The sequence below is a fragment of the Apaloderma vittatum genome, unplaced genomic scaffold (genome assembly GCF_000703405.1).
Source record: "Apaloderma vittatum isolate BGI_N311 unplaced genomic scaffold, ASM70340v1 scaffold2503, whole genome shotgun sequence".
Classification (NCBI taxonomy): domain Eukaryota; kingdom Metazoa; phylum Chordata; class Aves; order Trogoniformes; family Trogonidae; genus Apaloderma; species Apaloderma vittatum.
This window is the reverse complement of record NW_009707321.1, coordinates 4,032-22,689: the sequence shown is the minus strand read 5'-3', so window position 1 is coordinate 22,689 and position 18,658 is coordinate 4,032. Positions and strand designations below refer to the sequence as shown.

The following is an 18,658-nucleotide window of genomic DNA, read 5'->3' as shown; positions in this document are numbered from 1 at the left end:
ATTGCATTAAAGGAGCATCAAGACCATAAGGCCAAGCACTCAAGACAACAAGGAATTAAAGCTGCATGGGCAATTTCAGTTATTGCTTTTGTTTCTTTCCACAGAGCATTTTCCCACTGAAATTACCCTGCCCATTTCAGCATACAAAGCTTTGTACTCTCAAGGGATAGAACACAGCTGAAGAGCTGAGGCATTTATTACTTGTACACGGTCATTCAATAGGTTCATAGTCTCCTGTTTACTTTCCTCTTCAAACGTGACCTTTCTATCTTCTCCTTGCAACGCAGCTTCCCATACAAGAATAATTTGCTCCACAACTTGTTCTCAAGTTCCTCGTACCAAGTGGGGAAGGAAATACATACTTGTTTGTTCCTGAAACCTTTGCCACATGAGAGAGAGCTGCCTATCTTTTAAGGTGAGGAATGCTGGGGTCCATCTTTTGAAAATTTTCATTCTGGACAGCCAGTGGAGAGACGATTTCAATGACCTCCATCAGGTAAAACTTCACAGGTGGAGTGAGTTCCTGTGCTGGAACAGTTTTTACTAAAAAGCAGTGACATGTAGTTTCTTCTGAATAGATCAGCACAAACCTACCAAGATTATTAACCTCAGCTCCCTTTCCACATAACCACGGTGAAGGTTCTTAATGGTGCTGCAGCAGCATCTGCTCTTTGTAGTTGAGACAGAACTGCTGGATGGACATTCACTGTGAGTCACTGGACATGCTGAAACTCTTGTCCCACCTGTAAAGGATCCCTGTTCCTTACTGCTGTTTCCTTTTTCTTTGGTACTGTGAAGCTGTTTCTCATACAAGGCCACCACTGGTTTGTGATAATAACTCTGAGAAGTGTATTTTAAAGCATTTTATTTTTATCCAGTAATCAGAATACATAAAAATTCAGGGCAATATGTTGTTTTGCTATGAAACAAGTATTTTGGTTTGCTACTTTTTTGCTGTGGAAGAACTAACAGGGTAAAATATGCCAAGAAATCCCCCCTCAAACTACCCGCAGGCAAGATATTTAGAGGAAAGAATAAGCTCTTCACTACTGTATGCAAAAGATAATGTGAATTACTGTGCTTGAGAAGTCAAGTTGTTTAGATCTTGAAGATTTACATAAAAGTACTGGCAGAAGCTGCTGACAGATAAAAGCCAAAACAGCTCCTTCATCTTTTGGGAATTATGGGAAACACTTGAAAGTACACAGAATGTTAAAAATAATGAGTGCATAGCAGTCACCCAGGAAAAAAAATGCAAACAATGGCAACAGCAATCCAGTGTCAGAAGGACTTTTAAAAAGTAATGTATTTCAGATAAGGCCCTTTTTCCTGCTAGAAGAAAAAGGAAAAAGGAAAAAGGAAAAAGGAAAAAGGAAAAAGGAAAAAGGAAAAAGGAAAAAGGAAAAAGGAAAAAGGAAAAAGGAAAAAGGAAAAAAAAGAAAAAGGAAAAAGAAAAAAAAAAAAGGAAAAAGGAAAAAGGAAAAAGGAAAAAGGAAAAAGGAAAAAGGAAAAAGGAAAAAGGAAAAAGGAAAAAGGAAAAAGGAAAAAGGAAAAAGGAAAAAGGAAAAAGGAAAAAGGAAAAAGGAAAAGAAAAAGAAAAAGAAAAAAGAAAAAGAAAAAAGAAAAAGAAAAAAGAAAAAGAAAAAAGAAAAAAGAAAAAGAAAAAAGAAAAAGAAAAAAAAAGAAAAAAGAAAAAAGAAAAAGAAAAAAGAAAAAGAAAAAAAAGAAAGCTTAGGGCTGTAGCTATAGCAACAGAAAGACAATAATGCTGAAAGGCAATCTTCTAGAAAGTAAAACTAGGTTAATCCTTACAGCCATTAAACCATGGGCTGATTTGACATAGATATAGAAACAAAAACATTATTAGGAAATTACTGAACTGAATCTACAGACAGTTAATCCCACCATTGTCTTTAATTTCAGATGAAGAAGAAAACTCTAAGTCTGTATGTAATAAGATTTTTTTGACCCATATCATACACCTGTTGAGATTTCTCTGCGTAGCAATGCCAGTATTGATTTCTCATGCCAATGTATTTCACATTAACAAAATGCGATACAAAACGGACATCATGGAATACGAATTACACGTACTTAATGCAGGAACTTAAAGACCTCTCTTTCATAAGCCATTGTTCACATTCCATTGCTGAAGTATCTTTAATTTAGACCTTAGCAATTAAAGCAGTGAATGAATTCCATGGACCTTTACAAAACATTCAAGGTCTCAACCAGCTGGCTAACTGCAACTGTACAAAGACTTTCATTTGTGTACTGTCTCGCACACTGCGTTGCAGAAATTCATGTAGTGCAAAATCTGTTTATAGGAAGTGTAAGAAAAATAATTCAAAATAACAACCAAGATAGTGCTAATGAAGAGCTAGCATAAATACCTGGCTGTGTTTTCACATCACTGTCTGCAAACCAAAGATTAACTGAAGTCAGGGTAAGAAGGTATGGAATGGGATTTCAGTCTGCCTTGGGAGTACTCATTTGCAAAGAGACTAAAAGCAAGAGGCAAACCCTCTCTTTAAGAAAACCCAAGCATAATTCTGAACACTTCAACTTGGAGAAGTCATTCTGCAATCTCCATGCAATCCTACAGTGTTGAAGAGTTTCTTGAGGTCTAAACCAAAGAAAAATGTGTCCCTCTTGAAAAACAAGCAGTGTGTTGTGAGGGAGTGGAACTGAGCAAAAGAGGCTGAAATAACCGCAAAGAAACATTTTGTAAGTGGTCTTGGAAAGCTTAAATTGCAGCGGAGCTAGACAAACTAAAAAAAAACCAACACCACAACCATTCACATCTGGTTAAGAACTGACAACATGTTCCCTGTGATTTTTAATTTGTGTGGATCAAATGCAAGCTGCTCTTTCGGGGAAGAATTTGGGGAGGCAGAAGCTCTTTTTATGTCCTGTGCAAAGACTCAAGAGGTGAGCAAAAAGCACTCTGACCTGCTGTTTCCTTCCTTGCCTCTGCCATCAGGCAGCTGCCCTACACTTGCCTACTGCAGCACAGGTGAATGTGCTTGTGGACATTCTCCGACTTCCCTGTAGGAAATTAATGTGGAGCAGTACTGATGCTCAAGCTGACTGCCTCTGAACCTAGGCGAGCACTCAGTGTATAAATAAGCATGCAAAGAAATACTCATCTGTTGAATATTTAAGTGCTGCAAGAGTACAGAGCTCATACGGGTCACACAAACACAAAACCCAAACAGCTTTTTCACCATCCTGCTCCTGCCAAGAAAGTTAGCCAGTCTTCTAATTAACTCATCCATATCTGATAAATATAATCAAACTATCTGACTATACATCTACTTCTATTTCCACACATGCATAGAGCTTAAAGCTACAATCACTCAGTTGTTTCAGAATGTTGATTACAGGATGCAAAAAAGGGATAAAAATGTGTCCCTGACTTGCACAAGATGCGATCGAACATGTGAAAAGGTCTTCCAGCTATGATTCACTGAGAAATGGGTGGAGGTTTGTGAGGCTGAAAGGCTGCTGGCTGGAAGAAATAAGTCTTCTTCCATACTGGCCAGAGAGGACTGGCTATTGGCTGCTATTCTGTCAAAAAGCCAAGTATATCCTGGTTCTTTTTGTACTATCCTACAGGGAAGAAAAAGAAACCAAACACCAAAAACTTCAAATTTTTTCTTTTTTCTTACATGTCTTTTTTTTGTTACTGTGCTCCAGTTACCTTTCTTTGACCCTACTAGACAGGAACACCTCTTTGTCACTTCATTTTACCTCTTCAAATGGATGTATTTATTTACCTATTTAAATGTGGGCCATGCCAAGAAGGGAAAGGATATCTCACTTGACTCTCAGATGGTGAATCCTTCCAAAAAACCCAGATCCATGTCAAGAACAGAAGGAAGAAAAATGCATTCATTTTAAACTGACCTGAATTTCCTAACAAGTTTATGACTCCATGTTTTTAAGTGAGGTTCACAGGAACTGCCTGCTACCCCAAAACCAGCATCTTTTCACTTATCTCTCCATCTAATTTTACCATTCCAAACTTGTGCATGAAGCTGAAGATATTTGTGTTCTAATTAGCTCAGCTGTGGTATCTTCAGGAAACTTTACTGAGGCTTTTGTAAGCTAAAGCTCCTCAAAAAAGTAGATGGAGCAGTGAGAAAAATAAGCATGGATTTAAGATTTCTGACAGGCTGCAAACAGATGACAAAATCATACTTAACATGATAGAAAACTGTAATTTCCAGAACATTAAATTCATAATGAAATGAGACAACTTCACACTTTTACTTCTGCATAGCTATCAACTTGAGTCCAATAGAACAAACTGGAACCACATTTAAGTCTATTTTTAACGCCTAGCTTTCTGGCTTCCCCATTCCTTCTGCACATTTTATGTTCTCTCTCTCAGCATTTGGTTTTTCTCCTTCAGGCATTCTGCAGTCCTGCCAGCCAAAGAGCTTTGCTTTTAATAAGTAGATCTGCCAACTTAAACACCAGTATCCTAAGGCAATCAAATAATGAAACACACATGTATGTGCTTGCACGTAATCTGTCAACTGCCTCTCTAGCCCACCACAAATGATTTTTGTAATTCAGGGTTTTCAAACGAGCATGCATTCATACAGTCTCAGTTTTCAAAGTTCAAGTGCCACAGTTCTTCAGCGCCCTGTGTCTTGTTTGTACATACAAACTCAATGACCCTGAAATTTCCATATCAGTACTGAGAAGATATGAAATATGAAAAACCTAAAAACCAAAGGCTGCAAAGACAACATCATAGGGAATAAGTGTATCTTTCAATTTCTCCAACTTGGCATAGAGATTTGCTGCAAGACAGCAGATTCCTCCATGGCAGAACACTCTTCAGATTCTTCTAGTGAGTTTGGGAAGTTAATAAACAACCATTCCAGGTGTCAAGAGTATTTTTCATACCTCCCTGACTACTCACTTATCAACCACACTGATGCCGACTTGATTTCCGCATCCCAAACTAGTTATTTCCCAAAAGGGAAATCTAATGCATGATGCTAGTTACAATGTAACACAGGAAAAACTTGGTCACACTAGGATTAAATTGCACTGCCACACCTCTTGATCAATTATGGTTGCAGTTTACATGCAGAATTTAAAGACGGTATGGCAGAATAAAGATGGTAGAAAAAGCATCTTTCAAGCAAGCAACTTACTTATTGGTATTAGAAAACTAAGTTTCAAGGACTGTAATTTACTACAGAACGTCATTATTTGCAGAAATTCCTGTGTTGTGTATCACAACTATGATACAGTGAAAAAAGGCAAAACTGCTAGAGCTACAACATAAGAACATAAAGCAAAAGGTACTTAAAATGTGCACGTCCCTGAAATGTATTTCTATTGTGAGACACACTTTACACATACACCAAGGTACTGAAAACTTAAAAGCTTGAATTCTCAGAACTGGGAAACAAGATAACACTAAATTATGTTGCCACATCCGCTGAATCTGTGCAATCACATTCTAATAATTCTTTTGCTTTTGATGCTTATATTTGGATTCCAGCTGGGAAGGCTGGATGATCCAGGCAGAGGCATGCCAGGAAGATCTGCTCTGCAAGGAGTTGTCTTGGACACCCAGGACTCAGTAACTGAGGCCAGCCATGAAGGGAGCAGATGGTCCTCGCTCCTTGTGACAAATAAAGCCTTACACTGCCAAACTTAATGCATCTCTGGCTCCTGATCTTAGTTATCTCAATGAACATTTAAGTGCAAGAGATAAGAGTTCTTTAAGCTAAGAATTCTGTCCCCAGATTCAGCTTTTTTTTGAAGTGTTTTTCCAAATGACGTTCCTACACAGAGATTAACCTTCAACTGTCTCAACACAATATTTATTTTCTTTAAAATTATCTCTTTGGCCTACCTCATTCCTCACAGGAATCGTATCACTTTTGCTCACAACAGTGTCCTGAGGATGACTTAATATTTGAGAATAAGAAGCTCTGTGAAGCTGTTATCAGCCGCATAACTGGAAAGACCAGAAGAAGCAATGAAAAAACCTGTTTCCAGACAGAAAACTGAATGCTGTGAAGAAAAGGTGGCGTAAGACCACAAACTAAACAACAAGAATGAAGCAATTCTCATTGAGAGAAGACCTTGACAAGGAACTGGGCCAGGATAAGCAGGAGAAGGGGTCAGGCAACTATGCAACTAGAAACAGTTATCAGAGGCATCCACTACAAGAAGCTGTAACTACATGTATGAACTCAAGTTTTAGATGCACAGCTTTGCAGTTTTAACAACAGCCTCGTACTATAGTGTCTAATTTGCCATATATATGCAAGTGCATCAAGGTAACAAAACTTTGTATTTAGCATATACGTAATAATTTGTTACAAAAACAGAATATACGATTATAACTGTCATATCATTTCCTCCGTTTTAAGAAACCCTCGTTATTGTCACACTAGTTACCCAAACACACAGCCCTAAGAAAAAAAACCCTAGCAGCTAGCAGCATGGAGTAAATTTTTCATACACATTACAGAAGAGGGCTGAATACAATGGAAGATGATAACATGATGAAAATAACCTCTACACTGTCATTACCAAATTAAATGTGTATGTCCCCACAAATAAGGACATTTGTACTACTAAATTTGCAATGCTTACTATATGATGGACATACAAATAGCTAAAATGTTAAGTCATTTACATTAAGGATGTACTAAAGGGAGGAGTTTGAACTAATTGGAAATATGCTTTAAGTTTGAACTCAGCACAGGAATTACTCAGTGAAATTCCATGCCCTGTATTAGTTCAGGACCTCAGAAGAGATGATCCTAATAGTGTTTCCCTTCCACATCTTGGAAATCCGTGGAAGAACAGCTGGACACTCTTCTTTACATCAGTGTTTATCGTGTAGTATTTCATGCACATTCATATTAGAATCATTCAGGTTGGAAAACACCCTGGGAATCATCAAGTCCAACCATTAACCCTACTCTACAAAGCTCACCCCTAAACCATACGCCCTCAACATCTAAATGACCTTTAAACATATCCAGGAATGGTGACTCAACCACCTCCCTGGGCAGTCTATGCCAATGCCTGACTACTCTTTCAGTGAAAAAAAATATCCTGATGTCTAGTCTAAACCTACCCTATTGCAGTTTGAAGTCATTCCCTCTTGTTCTGTCACTAATTACCAGTGAGAAGAGACCAGCACCAACCTCCCTACAATGTCCTTTCATGTACTTGTAGAGAGTGATGAGGTCTCCCCTTAGCACCTTCTTCTTCAAACTAAACAGCCCCAGGTCCTTCAATCACGCTTCATAAGATTTATTCTCCAGGCCCTTCACCAGCTTCATTGCCCTCCTCTGCACTCGCTCCTGCACCTCAATATCTCTCTTGTATTGAGGTGACCAAACCTGGACAAAATACTCAAGGTGTGGCCTCACCAGCACTGAGCGCAGGAGGACAATCACAACCTAACTCCTGCTGCCCATGCTCTTTTTGACACAGTCCAGGATGCCGTTGGCCTTCTTGGCCACCTGGGCACACCTCTGGCTCTTATTCAGCCTCTTGTCGATTAGAACTTTCTGCCAGACACCTTTCCAGCCACCCTCTCCAAGCCTGTAGCGTTGTGTGGCCCAAGTGCAGGACCTGGCACTTGGCCTTGCTGAACTTCATAGTTAGTCTTGGCCCATCAATCCAATCTGTCCCTCTGCAGAGCCTCCCTACCCTCGTGCAGATCAACACTCCCACCTAACTTGGTGTCCTCTGCAAACTTACTGTTGATACACTCTATGTCCTTATCAAGATCATCAAAAAAGATGTTAAACAGAAATGGTCCCAACACTGAGCCCTGAGGAGCGCCACTTGTGACCGGCCACCAGCTGGATTTAACTCCACTGACCATGACCCTTTGGGCCCATGTGTCCAGCCAGTGCTTTATCCAGCAGATCATGTGCTCATCCAAGCCAGGAGCTGCCAGGTTTTCCATGAGAATTCTGTGGAGAACGGTGTCAAAGGCTTTTTGAAAGTCTAGGCAGACAACATCCACAGCCTTTCCCTTGTCCAACAGTTGGGTCATCCTGTCATAGAAGGACCTGCTTTTCACACAGCCATGCTGACTGGGCCTCATCCCCTGGTTGTCCTCTATATGGCATGTCACGGCACTCCAGATGATCTGCTCCATGACCTTCCTTGGTACCGAGGTCAGACTGACAGATTTATCGTTTCCAGGATCCTCTTTTCTGCCTTTCTTGTAGATGGGTGTTACATTTGCTACCTCCCAGTCCACTGAGACCTCCCCAGTTAGCCAGGACTTCAGGTAAATAATGGAAAGTGGCTTGGCGAGCACAACTGCCAACCCTTTCAGCACCCTTGGGTGTAACCCATCCAGCCCCATAGGCTTGTGTGCATCTAAGTGGTGTAGAAGATCACTGACCACTTCCTCTTTAATTGTGATGACCTCATTCTACTTCCCCTCACTGTCTCCTAGCTCATGAGGCTGATTATATGCAATCTGGTACACTGGAATCTCTTCAGAATACAGAGTTAGCATTTGTGCTCCAAACCCTAAAGGCAATGGGAACTCTGAGAGCAGTCAGAGAAAGAACCATGGAATTTGTTCCAGTGCTGCTGAAACCTTGAGTATAGGTCTCATCCTGTTCCTTCTGAAGTCAAAATGTGTTTTACCACCAATTTAAGGAAAAGTAGAACAGGGGCCTGCTGCTTCTTGTATGAACAAGTAGTTTAAGCAAACAAAAAAAACCAACCAATCCCAAATATGTTTAATATTTTCAAGAACATCAGTACTTTAAGAAAATCTTATTTTTAGTTTGCATGCAAAGGGCTTTTGAGTAAAGTGTTTTAATACTCTGTTTAGAAAGGAGCAGCTCATATTAACAAGCACAGGCATGTTCTATCTAAACTACAGACAACTTACCACAGTGTTTGATTGACCGGCTATTTAGATGAAACAGACAAAGAAAAGAAAAAAAAACATACCAGAAAACCAAACTAACCATTCTCATCTTACTGGTGTGTTCTTACTGTGTCATAATAAAACCTTCGATATTTGTCTTAGAGGAAACATCTGGAGAAGAAATGTAACAGTTGGTAACCGTCTTCCCCTTTTTTGCTAAACTGCACATGAAACTCTAAGTCCTGCATCTTAAATCACTGGGGAAGGCACCCACAGCCCACTATCCTTTTCAGTGCAAGTTTTAATATTGAAGAGACTTCTTACCATCACTACAAGATTAGTCCAAAGCAATGATTAGGATTACATGCAACAGACAAGCGCCAAATGTTTCTCTAACAGACAGTCAGAATTCTCTAGAAGCCAGATGGCAGCTCAAAAGAAGCGAGACTTCATGCTAGTCAATCTGTAGTCATTATTTTTAAATCAGTGATTGAATATAACCCCTCAAAAGTGATCTGATAACGCGATTGTGGAAATCTCTCATTTTACATAGGAGTCTGCAGCTTACACAGACTACCAGTAGGGGTTTGGAGTTGTCAGCACTAAATTTGACCCAAAAGGAAGCTGAAGAAACATGAAAGCAGTGGCAAACACACATTAATCTTTCAACCAATGGTAATAAATTACAAATACACCAGAGCAAGGAGAATTCAAACGTTCATCCCTCTGTGCCCTTGTGGATCCCACAACAAATGAACAGAGGTCCTTTATTTCCAGATATTTGTGATTAAGATATTGCTACTTGCTGTTCTGAATATGCATTCCTTAACACTTTCTCTATTGATCAGGCCAGATTGCAAGAGCTACTAAAAAAAACCCTTTATTCACAGAAACAGCTTGCACTGGAACAAAAGGCTTCCCTATATCTTTCCCTCGGTAAGAAAATTGCTTATGTAGGCTAATGACTAACTACGCTATTCTGGCTTCAGAATAATGGAGTAGATTTAGACTGGGAAGAATATATGCTAAATTATACTCAAACATCTGTACAGATTTGACTCCAAAGCACCCAAAATAACTTGCTTCAAAATGTCAAGGGATGACATTTTCTGACATTTCTCTCCAGGGAATGCAAGGGTATACGGCAAACAGTGAAGCAAGTATCAAACACAGAATGAAAGCCTCTGTTACAGTAAGAGGCAGAAAACCTGGTCAGCCAAGTGCATTCTGTTTCAGAGAAGCTCTTGAAGGGTGTTGACCCCCTCACAAAAGACCCATGCATCAGCATAGATGGGAAGACCATGGGAGCAGATCGCATTTCGCTGCACCTCATGGTGCCCTGGAGCCTCACAGCTCTTTGCAGATCACAGCAGGACAGAAGCTTCTCAAGCATGAGCCAGTCAGTTAGGAGGAAAGTGGGAAATGATGGAGGGCTTTCTCATGGTCTCTGTCGCTTCTCACCTGCATCACGCAGCTGTGCTTCAGTGAGGAGATAATTCAAGGCTAAGTTCATATACACAACAGACATTTTCACATCTCATCTGAGTGGAGCACATGAAAATTTGAGAACGAGCAGCAGAGGACTGGAACATGTGGTTGCAGGGTTGAACACTACATGCAAGTAGGAAAAGGACTGCAAGTCTTTGCCATCAACTGCTTATTTCTGGAACGTTACTGGATAGAAAGATAACAAAACCAGACACAGCTGTGCAGCCTTATCTACCACTGCACATAATTAGTGGTTTCTTTATTAAATCCCTAATTTAAGCACTTTGGTCTACCTCCAGCTAAAAACAGCTTAGGAAGAGGGCTTGAAAATTAAAAGGTAACCTTTGGGACAGGCTGCTAGAGAAGCCCTAACATGTTTTAGAACATGGATCTGCAGCATCTGATACTAGTTAAAAGTTTCCTCACCAAGAATAATCCTCCACACTAATCGGCTACCTACCAATCTCGTCCAAGAGTAAAGAGGAGATCTAGGAAAAAAAAGGTGACAGGACTGAAGTTTTCTCTCCTCATCGAAAGAAATAAATTCTGCTGTTGTATCTGTAAATAAGACGCAGAAAACTGGTGTGGCCACACACCTCCTGGGAGGTGCATTTCCTCCTCAGACTACACATCTTAGGCTGTGCTACTCCTCCTTCTTTCTCAGCTGGTGTGCAATACACTACAGCATAGCAGTGCTTGGATGTGCTGAACCCAACAAACCTGATCGCACAGGGGAAAAAGAGCAAGGAATAGCAAGTGGAATAGCTTGGCTTTTTGGCCAGTATCTTTATATTTTTTAATGTGCTTTTTTTTTTTAGAAGGAAGCATCAAAACTTTAAAGGAAAGCAGTGTTAACTTTGTCTGGTTTTCCAACACAAAGAAACTCAATTAAAAACAAAAAAAGGAAACGCAAAAAAAACCAGAAGTCACAAAACCTCAGAGAAAAGTCAGCCTCATTTACACGTTGCTTTTTTTGCCAAAAAATACAATAGCTGCTCAAGAGCTTCTGGAAGCTAAGCGGACCAGAAGTAACTGCTCCTCCTGCAGGAGGTCTGCTTTCTGCAGGAGCGTCTTCCCATCCAGACACCATGGAGTGAACTGCCAGCATGGACAGAAACTGGCATTTCAGATTTGCCAAGGATAGATCTCATTTCTTGCACTTGACATCCATGATCTCTAGAGAGGGAATTAAGCTCAGACATTAACCTCTGGGAAATGGTCTAACAAAGAAAATGCCAGGTGTAAACATATGGACCCAGTGGACTATATAAATAAACTGTTTGACAGCTAACTGAACTACTAAAGACTTTTTTCATCACTTTTGCCATAGTAATTCTGACATACAGGATAGACTTAAAAGATATTTTTAAAATGTAAAAATCACATGCAGTTACATCTTTGCCTAGCTCAAGGCAGTGTTTTTTGAAAATCTGTCCTGAGGATTTTGATTATAGATTCTTATTACCTGAGAAGCTGTCAGCTTACACAGTATTTTTAAATGTTGTCCCACATGCAAACTGTTCTGTAAAGTGGATCTATGTGTGAAAATGCAGAATAGCATTTGAGTGTTATTCTTGTGGACACTTTATACAGCATTCATAAAAGAGTAAACAATAAGTAGTCAAGCTAATACAAAAAGTTACAGCTGCTAATTCTTTAACAAAATACTTCAGGCAATGTGCAAGAATGCAGGCATTTCTGTAACAAAATACAAAAAAGGAGGTAAAAAAAACCCCAAACAAAAGATGTGTCCAAAATACAATCCTATTTTGTGGTTTCATAATAGAAGACATTTTTCTGTATGAATGGAAGTTATCACTTATTAATCACAGTTGCTACCTTTTTTTTTTTGACTGTTTTTCCAAGATGAAAATTCTCTTAAAATTCTCCTAAGTACCTAGATTCTCACCGAAGTATTCTCAGGAATTAAAATCCTTCTCCAGTTAAAATAAATATTTCTTTAAAATCCTGTAATCCCCCTTGTAATTCTTAGCTATGAAAATAAAGCAGTTCTTTGTATTCTAGCCTTCAGATTGATTTCATGGCTGTTCATCACAGAAAGCAGCTTTGGAGCAAGACACAGATGTAAGACTGCACAGCCAGCTGCAGTTACAACACCTGTGTTCTTTCACACAAGAAAATCTGGATGTGTGTATGGCATCACACAACTATTTAAGTGGGCATGGTTATTTGCTTAGGGTGCAGAATGATCATTCTTGGCAAATACTTAGCACCATGTGTTGCTGAAACTCACAAACTGATGTTATCGTATGCAAGTCTAAGTAAGAACTATTTGCTAATCAGTGCTTTCTTCAGATGTTCCTGGATCACAGCTAGAGGAACTGATCAAGAATATTCTAAGGGAGAAGAGCAGGCTACTTCACCTTTGCCTTGTTTTAAACCTGCCCCTGGAGTATTCATGTCAGCAGGAGGTATTAACAGACAGAATTGGTATTGTAGAAAGCTAAAGAAAGACAATCAAAAGGTGTGATACAAACCACAGAAATATTTCTTATAGTGTGAAAATACAAGTGTGTTATTCTTTCAATTTCTTAAAGCAAAATGTGTAACAAAAGGCAGTATTTTTTTTAGACTAATTGACACGGCTTGGAGAAAAAAAAAGATGCATTTCAGTCACACTAGCCTTTTCAGGTCCGAGATCATCTTTGAGGATCAAAAGGGGCTTCCGTATGCTCCAAGTAATATATTTGTCTCAGAAACATCAATTGGTCCCTTAAAATTCTCTCACTTTCATCCTTACCCTGTTGCAATTAAAGCACCAAATGGGAGATCCTGGTTTTGAAGCTCCTTCATCTTGCTTCCTTCCTCCTCTACCAGCAGATGGGGCCACGCATCAACTATGAAATTGTCCAAGTCGACTGTTAAATGTGCAATTTGTACTAGCACTTGCAAGCATATCCCTGTGCTCTCTGTGGTGCTTACAAAGACTTTTTTGTTTTTAAGTTACTATCATCATTTTAGCAGTCTGAACAAAAACACTGCCTCAATTCAATGCAGCTTGCAAAATCCTGTGTGATAAAGTAGGTGGCAAGAACTTTGGTTTTAGGTGCACGCACTCATCTGGCAGTTAGAAACTTATTTTCTTCTCAAAAATACCACGATCACAAGTAGGCGAGGCTCCTCGGCAAAAAACTGCCCCTTTTCTCCATGCAAGTGAAAAGGCACTGACTTGTGAAGTTCATGACTGCATGGCAGTTGTTAGAACTACAGCAGGACAAAGACTTATGCTCAAATTGTGCTTTTTAGAATGAATCCAAGGGCTCTGGCTTGAGCAGCAAATAGATTTACCAAATGAGACTCACTGCTTCACCCCATAATTTCCTTTTTCCATTTGCCTAAATCAGGAGAGATGATGACTGCTTTCTCCCAATGGAGCTCCAGGCTCTCTGCATTCCACTCACTCTTATGTCCCCTAATGTACAAATGTAAATAATTTTCAGAAATGCAATCACTCTCCTGGCTTTCTAGCTAAATTAAAGAAACAAATCCTACAGCATACTCAGCTCAAGCATGCACAAACGGTTTTATGCTCTCTGTCAGTTTGGATCTTTGTCAGACATTGCATAACCTGTTCTCTGAAAGGAAAGAGTTTCCAAATGTTCCATGTCATTATCTTTGTCTAATTTGCTGATCTGTATCTGTCATAGCAGAAAAACATAAAGAAAGATGTGGGGTTTTTGGTTGTTGGGGTTTGGGGGCAATTTTTTTTTTTTTAAAAATAAATAAATCTATGCTATAGTTTCATCACAAGAAGGAAGAGCTTTGGATTATTTTTAGGCTCTAAACCAGACGAAGTGGTATTAAGTGTCAACATACACAATCTTTACAGTTACACAGGAAGTCACAGGAAACTCCAAAACATCAAAACAGACAAATTATTCATATAAAGTTCTGGTCTGCCCTTCTGCAATCTGACCTTTATTTTAAAGTTGGAATTTAGCATTCCAAGCTAAATCTGAAAGTATTTCTGTTAATCTTGAAAGCTTTATGCTTCAAACTCTGCTTAAGATCAGCCTTCACAAACCAGGTAGAGAAACAATACTGTATGAACCAACTCTAAACACATGCAGCTGTCTCAGATGAGCTGAATCAAAGCTCACAAAACTCAGCTGGACTCAGTATGTGCTTCTCGTTTTCAGAGAGCTGGGTGAGACAGGGCTAAGTGAGATGAGCCAGTCCTATGCAGCTGCAATTTTAAAAATAAAACATTTCAAGGAAAAAAAAGAATCCATATCAAATCTTCACTCCTTCAAATAAACTTCAGAAGTCTAGTAGAGGGCATAAAGATGACCCAGTAACACACTGCATATTCTTTAAGATCTCCAAGGAAGTTTCTGATATTCAGCATATATACAACAGGGGTACAAATAGAACTGACTCTTCACAGAATGAAAAAAGTATATAGATTACAAATAACTAAGGTACATTTCAAGAAGTCTCCTTCCAGTTTCCCCTTAATTTGTCATTTTGATCCACAGCAGTTTCCAATCACCAAGTACAGAAAATGTAAACTTGACTGTATTTGGTCAAGCAAGTTTGGTCAAGCATTAATTTATTTGAAACACACGCCAGGGGTGTAGAGTAAAGTATCATCCTTAGAAGAATCTTCTGGCCCACCGCCCATTACACTGGCTGCTGGACAATATTAACTGTGCTATTCCCTGCATCAAATCTTATATATAAATATAGTGAAGCCACTTGCAAGTCAAAAGTACACTGCTACATTATTCTTTATCTGAATTATATTTCTTCCTCCACTTCTGGTTTCACCATAAATAGAATTTTATACCATACCATGCACTTAAAAATTTTATCTTAACCACTCTTTCAGTGCAATATTTCCCCAATTAATTTCTAAGGTTTAAAGTGCTCTCTGCCTTAGCACCTTGAAGTAAAAAAAATCTGTAAAGAGACCACTTATTATTTCTTTTCCTCATTTTTTATTTCAAAACTAATCAAACCTAACTCCTGAGCTATTTGGAGCTCAAATTTCAGTGTCTGCCTTAACTCTGTTGAGGAGGGTTTAATCCCTGATTCTAGAGCATTACTGAAGGTGGCCAGACAATTTTTACATAAACCTTGAAGTCTTTAATTCACAAGGAGTTATGAGAACTTGGTTTATGTATTTTTTTAATTAGAAAAATACAAGGCAAGATTGCAAGCTGACTCTTAAACATTTTGGAGCACAGCAGGACCATGTGTGCAGACTTCGAGATTAAGATTCCCAGTTAAATTAGCACATTTTCTTGTTTCAAACCCTCACAGTCCCAAGCTATTAAAAATAAACACATTGTATGTAAATAGTACTCTGTCTAGAGGCAATAAACTTCAGTTTAGGAGAGAACTAATCAGTAGGGCTTGGGGCATTGTCTCATCCCATGGAAGCAGATAAGCCTACATTTAAGCACAGACCCCCAAAATCTGCAGCAAAATTTCCCTGCCTAACTCACAGCAGCCAAAACTCCCATAAATGTCTGTTACATACACAGTCCTGGGGCAGGCTCGGAAACTGGAAGATGAACACCAGGACCTGCCAGCACAGAGCTGTGGCCAGCTCGCAGCGTGCAGCTGCGAACAGGAACATCAAGCACGTGTAAGCACAGAGATGGAGCAAGTTACAGAGCACTACTTAAAGCTTAAAGCAATAAATGCACCAAAGCCTGGGAAGCCAGTTACATGTGAAGACTGAGTTTTTCTTTCCACCCTCTACCTCTCAAAATGACCTGTCAGCATCAGGGTGTCTGTCCAAAGAGCCATGTTTATCCTGCAGTTGCATGTGATGAGACAACCACAGGCTGTTTAAAAGTCAACTCTCTGCAGGTGGGTTAAGAAAAAAGTCAGTGTTATCTGATCAGCAAATATTCACCTCCAATACAAGGAATTATCAAAGATGTAATAGCGTTTCCTTTGAAAGGCAAATACCCCATTATTAGTATTAATCTAACAAGAATCTCTAATAACCAAAGGCTGAGAGTTTAAGGACTGAAGAAATAGGGACAGTATAACTTAAAATGCCACTGCATTCCCATCTTTCTACACGTTCATTCTAATAACGATGTACACCAGGCATTACATACTTGCAAGCAATTTGTGAGTGCTTAAGGACATTGCTATATAAACCTGTTCAGATTTACAGGCACAGGATGACAATACTACTCTGGACATGGTGTCACTGTGAGAATCAGGATCACATACTACAACTTGCAATTCCTACAGCCAGAAACACTGAAAATGTAAGTATCACAGAATGACAGAATTGTCAGGGTTGGAAAGGACCTTAAAGATCATCTAGTTCCAACCCTCTGCCATGGGCAGGGACATCCCCCACTAGATCAGGTTGCCCAGAGCCCCATCCAGCCTGGCCTTAAAAACTTCCAGGGATGGGGCTTCCACCACCTCTCTGGGCAACCTGTGCCAGTGTCTCACCACCCTCACAGTGAAGAGCTTCTTCCTAATGTCCAATCTGAAACGATCCATCTCTAGCTTCAATCCATTCCCTCTAGTCCTGTCACTACCCGACATCCTAAAAAGCCCCTCCCCAGCTTTCTTGTAGCCCCCTTGAGATACTGTAAGGCCACAATAAGGTCTCCTCGGAGCCTTCTTTTCTGCAGACTGAACAGCCTCAACTCTCTCAGTCTGTCATCATAGGAGAGGTGCTCTAGCCCTCTCATCATCTTCGTATTAGTCAGTGACACAATATAAGCCATTCTAGGCTGTTGAGAACTGACGCATCAACATAAAATCTATGCTAAGATGAATTTGGCTTGTGACATGTAAAACCCAAGCACCTGAATATCAGTAGGTAAAAGAGATAAATCACTTGGAGGACAGGTGGTCTTCCTTCTTAACCTAAAGTTTTTGCAATTAAAATGCTTTCTTCATAGACAAGTTCAAATTCCAAGTTCTGCTCAACATACTTTTTCAAATGTAGGTTAGAAAGCAACTCATGTTTAAACAAAGGAGATATCTCCCTTTGTTCATGTAACTGCTATTTCTCCTACTAAGTACCCTACCCCCCAAAAATTAAATCCTAATTTCTCTTTATCATCATTCCAGTGTTTATTTTTAAGTGCATGCTTTTACCTCTAATACTACAGGTAAAACTCTACGACAAAGTACCTATTTTTCGCTGCTAACACGAGATTCCTGATAGGAACATACTGTTTATTTGGAATTCGTACTGTCATGGTCACTGAGACACTTCTCAATAGTGAGTCTGATGAACCACAGAGGAAAATACTTCCACCAGCTTCTTAGAAACCCCAGATAAATGCTATCCAGCTCATTCTCCATTTAGGTCTTCATAGTTGTGAATTATAAGCACGCTTTCCAACCTGTGAGATGCACCTCACAGTACGTGATTGATCCCTATGGTGCCTAAGACAAAGCACATGAAAATACAAAGTGGGTGAGCTAAATATTATGAAGTAGAAACAATTCTTGATCAACTGAAATAAGCTATGCACTAAAAAAGCTGACCAGCAGGTATTATACACATAAAGGTACAGTCAGGCAAGCCTAAGGAACAAAAATACCCAAAAAACATGGGGGACACACTTTCTGAAATGGTACTAACCTTGTTGCTCACTCTCTGCTTCAACTTTTGCAGGACTTGGTGCTACAGGAAGGGGTCGAGGAGGACGAGGCTTTGGAGTTGGGGGAGATATTTTTTTTCGTCCAATATACTCTACGTAAGTTCCTGGGAAATCCCCTCTCTCTCCTGTGGTTTCATTAAAGCCATTTAACCAACCAATTTCTTCAGGCTTTGCTTCTTCCCCTTCACTGAATCCAAGTGCTAGTAAGGTACCTTTATTCACAGTTAATATATCTCCTAAGTGCAAGTCAATGTCTTCTTCTCTCTCTTTTTTGTAGTCATATAAAGCTCTGTACTGATATCCTTCAGCACTCATCTTGGCAAACAATTTAACATTCAAAAGCGTTACCAAACAGTATCAAAATGCAATTGTCCAGTTATATCTTTATGAACAGAGATATCTGGGTTTTAAATGGGATAATAGCAATGTCTAAGTAATAATATCCACCAGAGAATCAAAAAGCACCAGGATTTGTCATATCACTGCTGATGTTTTTACTGATGTTTTTACTGATGTATTTATTCTGAGTCAAATGATTGTTGCAGAAGTATGTATTCCAATTCTTCTAGGTCTAGCAATGTTCTTCCAATTAGTTCATTTTCTTGTCTTGCTGGCATTTCTGAGTCTCCATACTCAAGCTCAGCTTGATTCTTGTAGCCAG

The 18,658-nt window shown here is 39.4% G+C and overlaps 1 protein-coding gene across 1 annotated transcript in view; it reads right to left on the bottom strand.

The window, feature by feature from the left end:
* Positions 1-18,312, bottom strand: part of PIK3R1 (phosphoinositide-3-kinase, regulatory subunit 1 (alpha)) — a 52,820-nt gene extending 34,508 nt beyond the window's left edge. The window contains exon 1 of the mRNA XM_009866126.1: positions 17,979-18,312. Within this exon, the coding sequence (XP_009864428.1) occupies positions 17,979-18,312 (334 nt within the window). The remainder of the gene's footprint in view (positions 1-17,978) is intronic.
* Between the last annotated feature and the right edge of the window lie 346 nt (positions 18,313-18,658).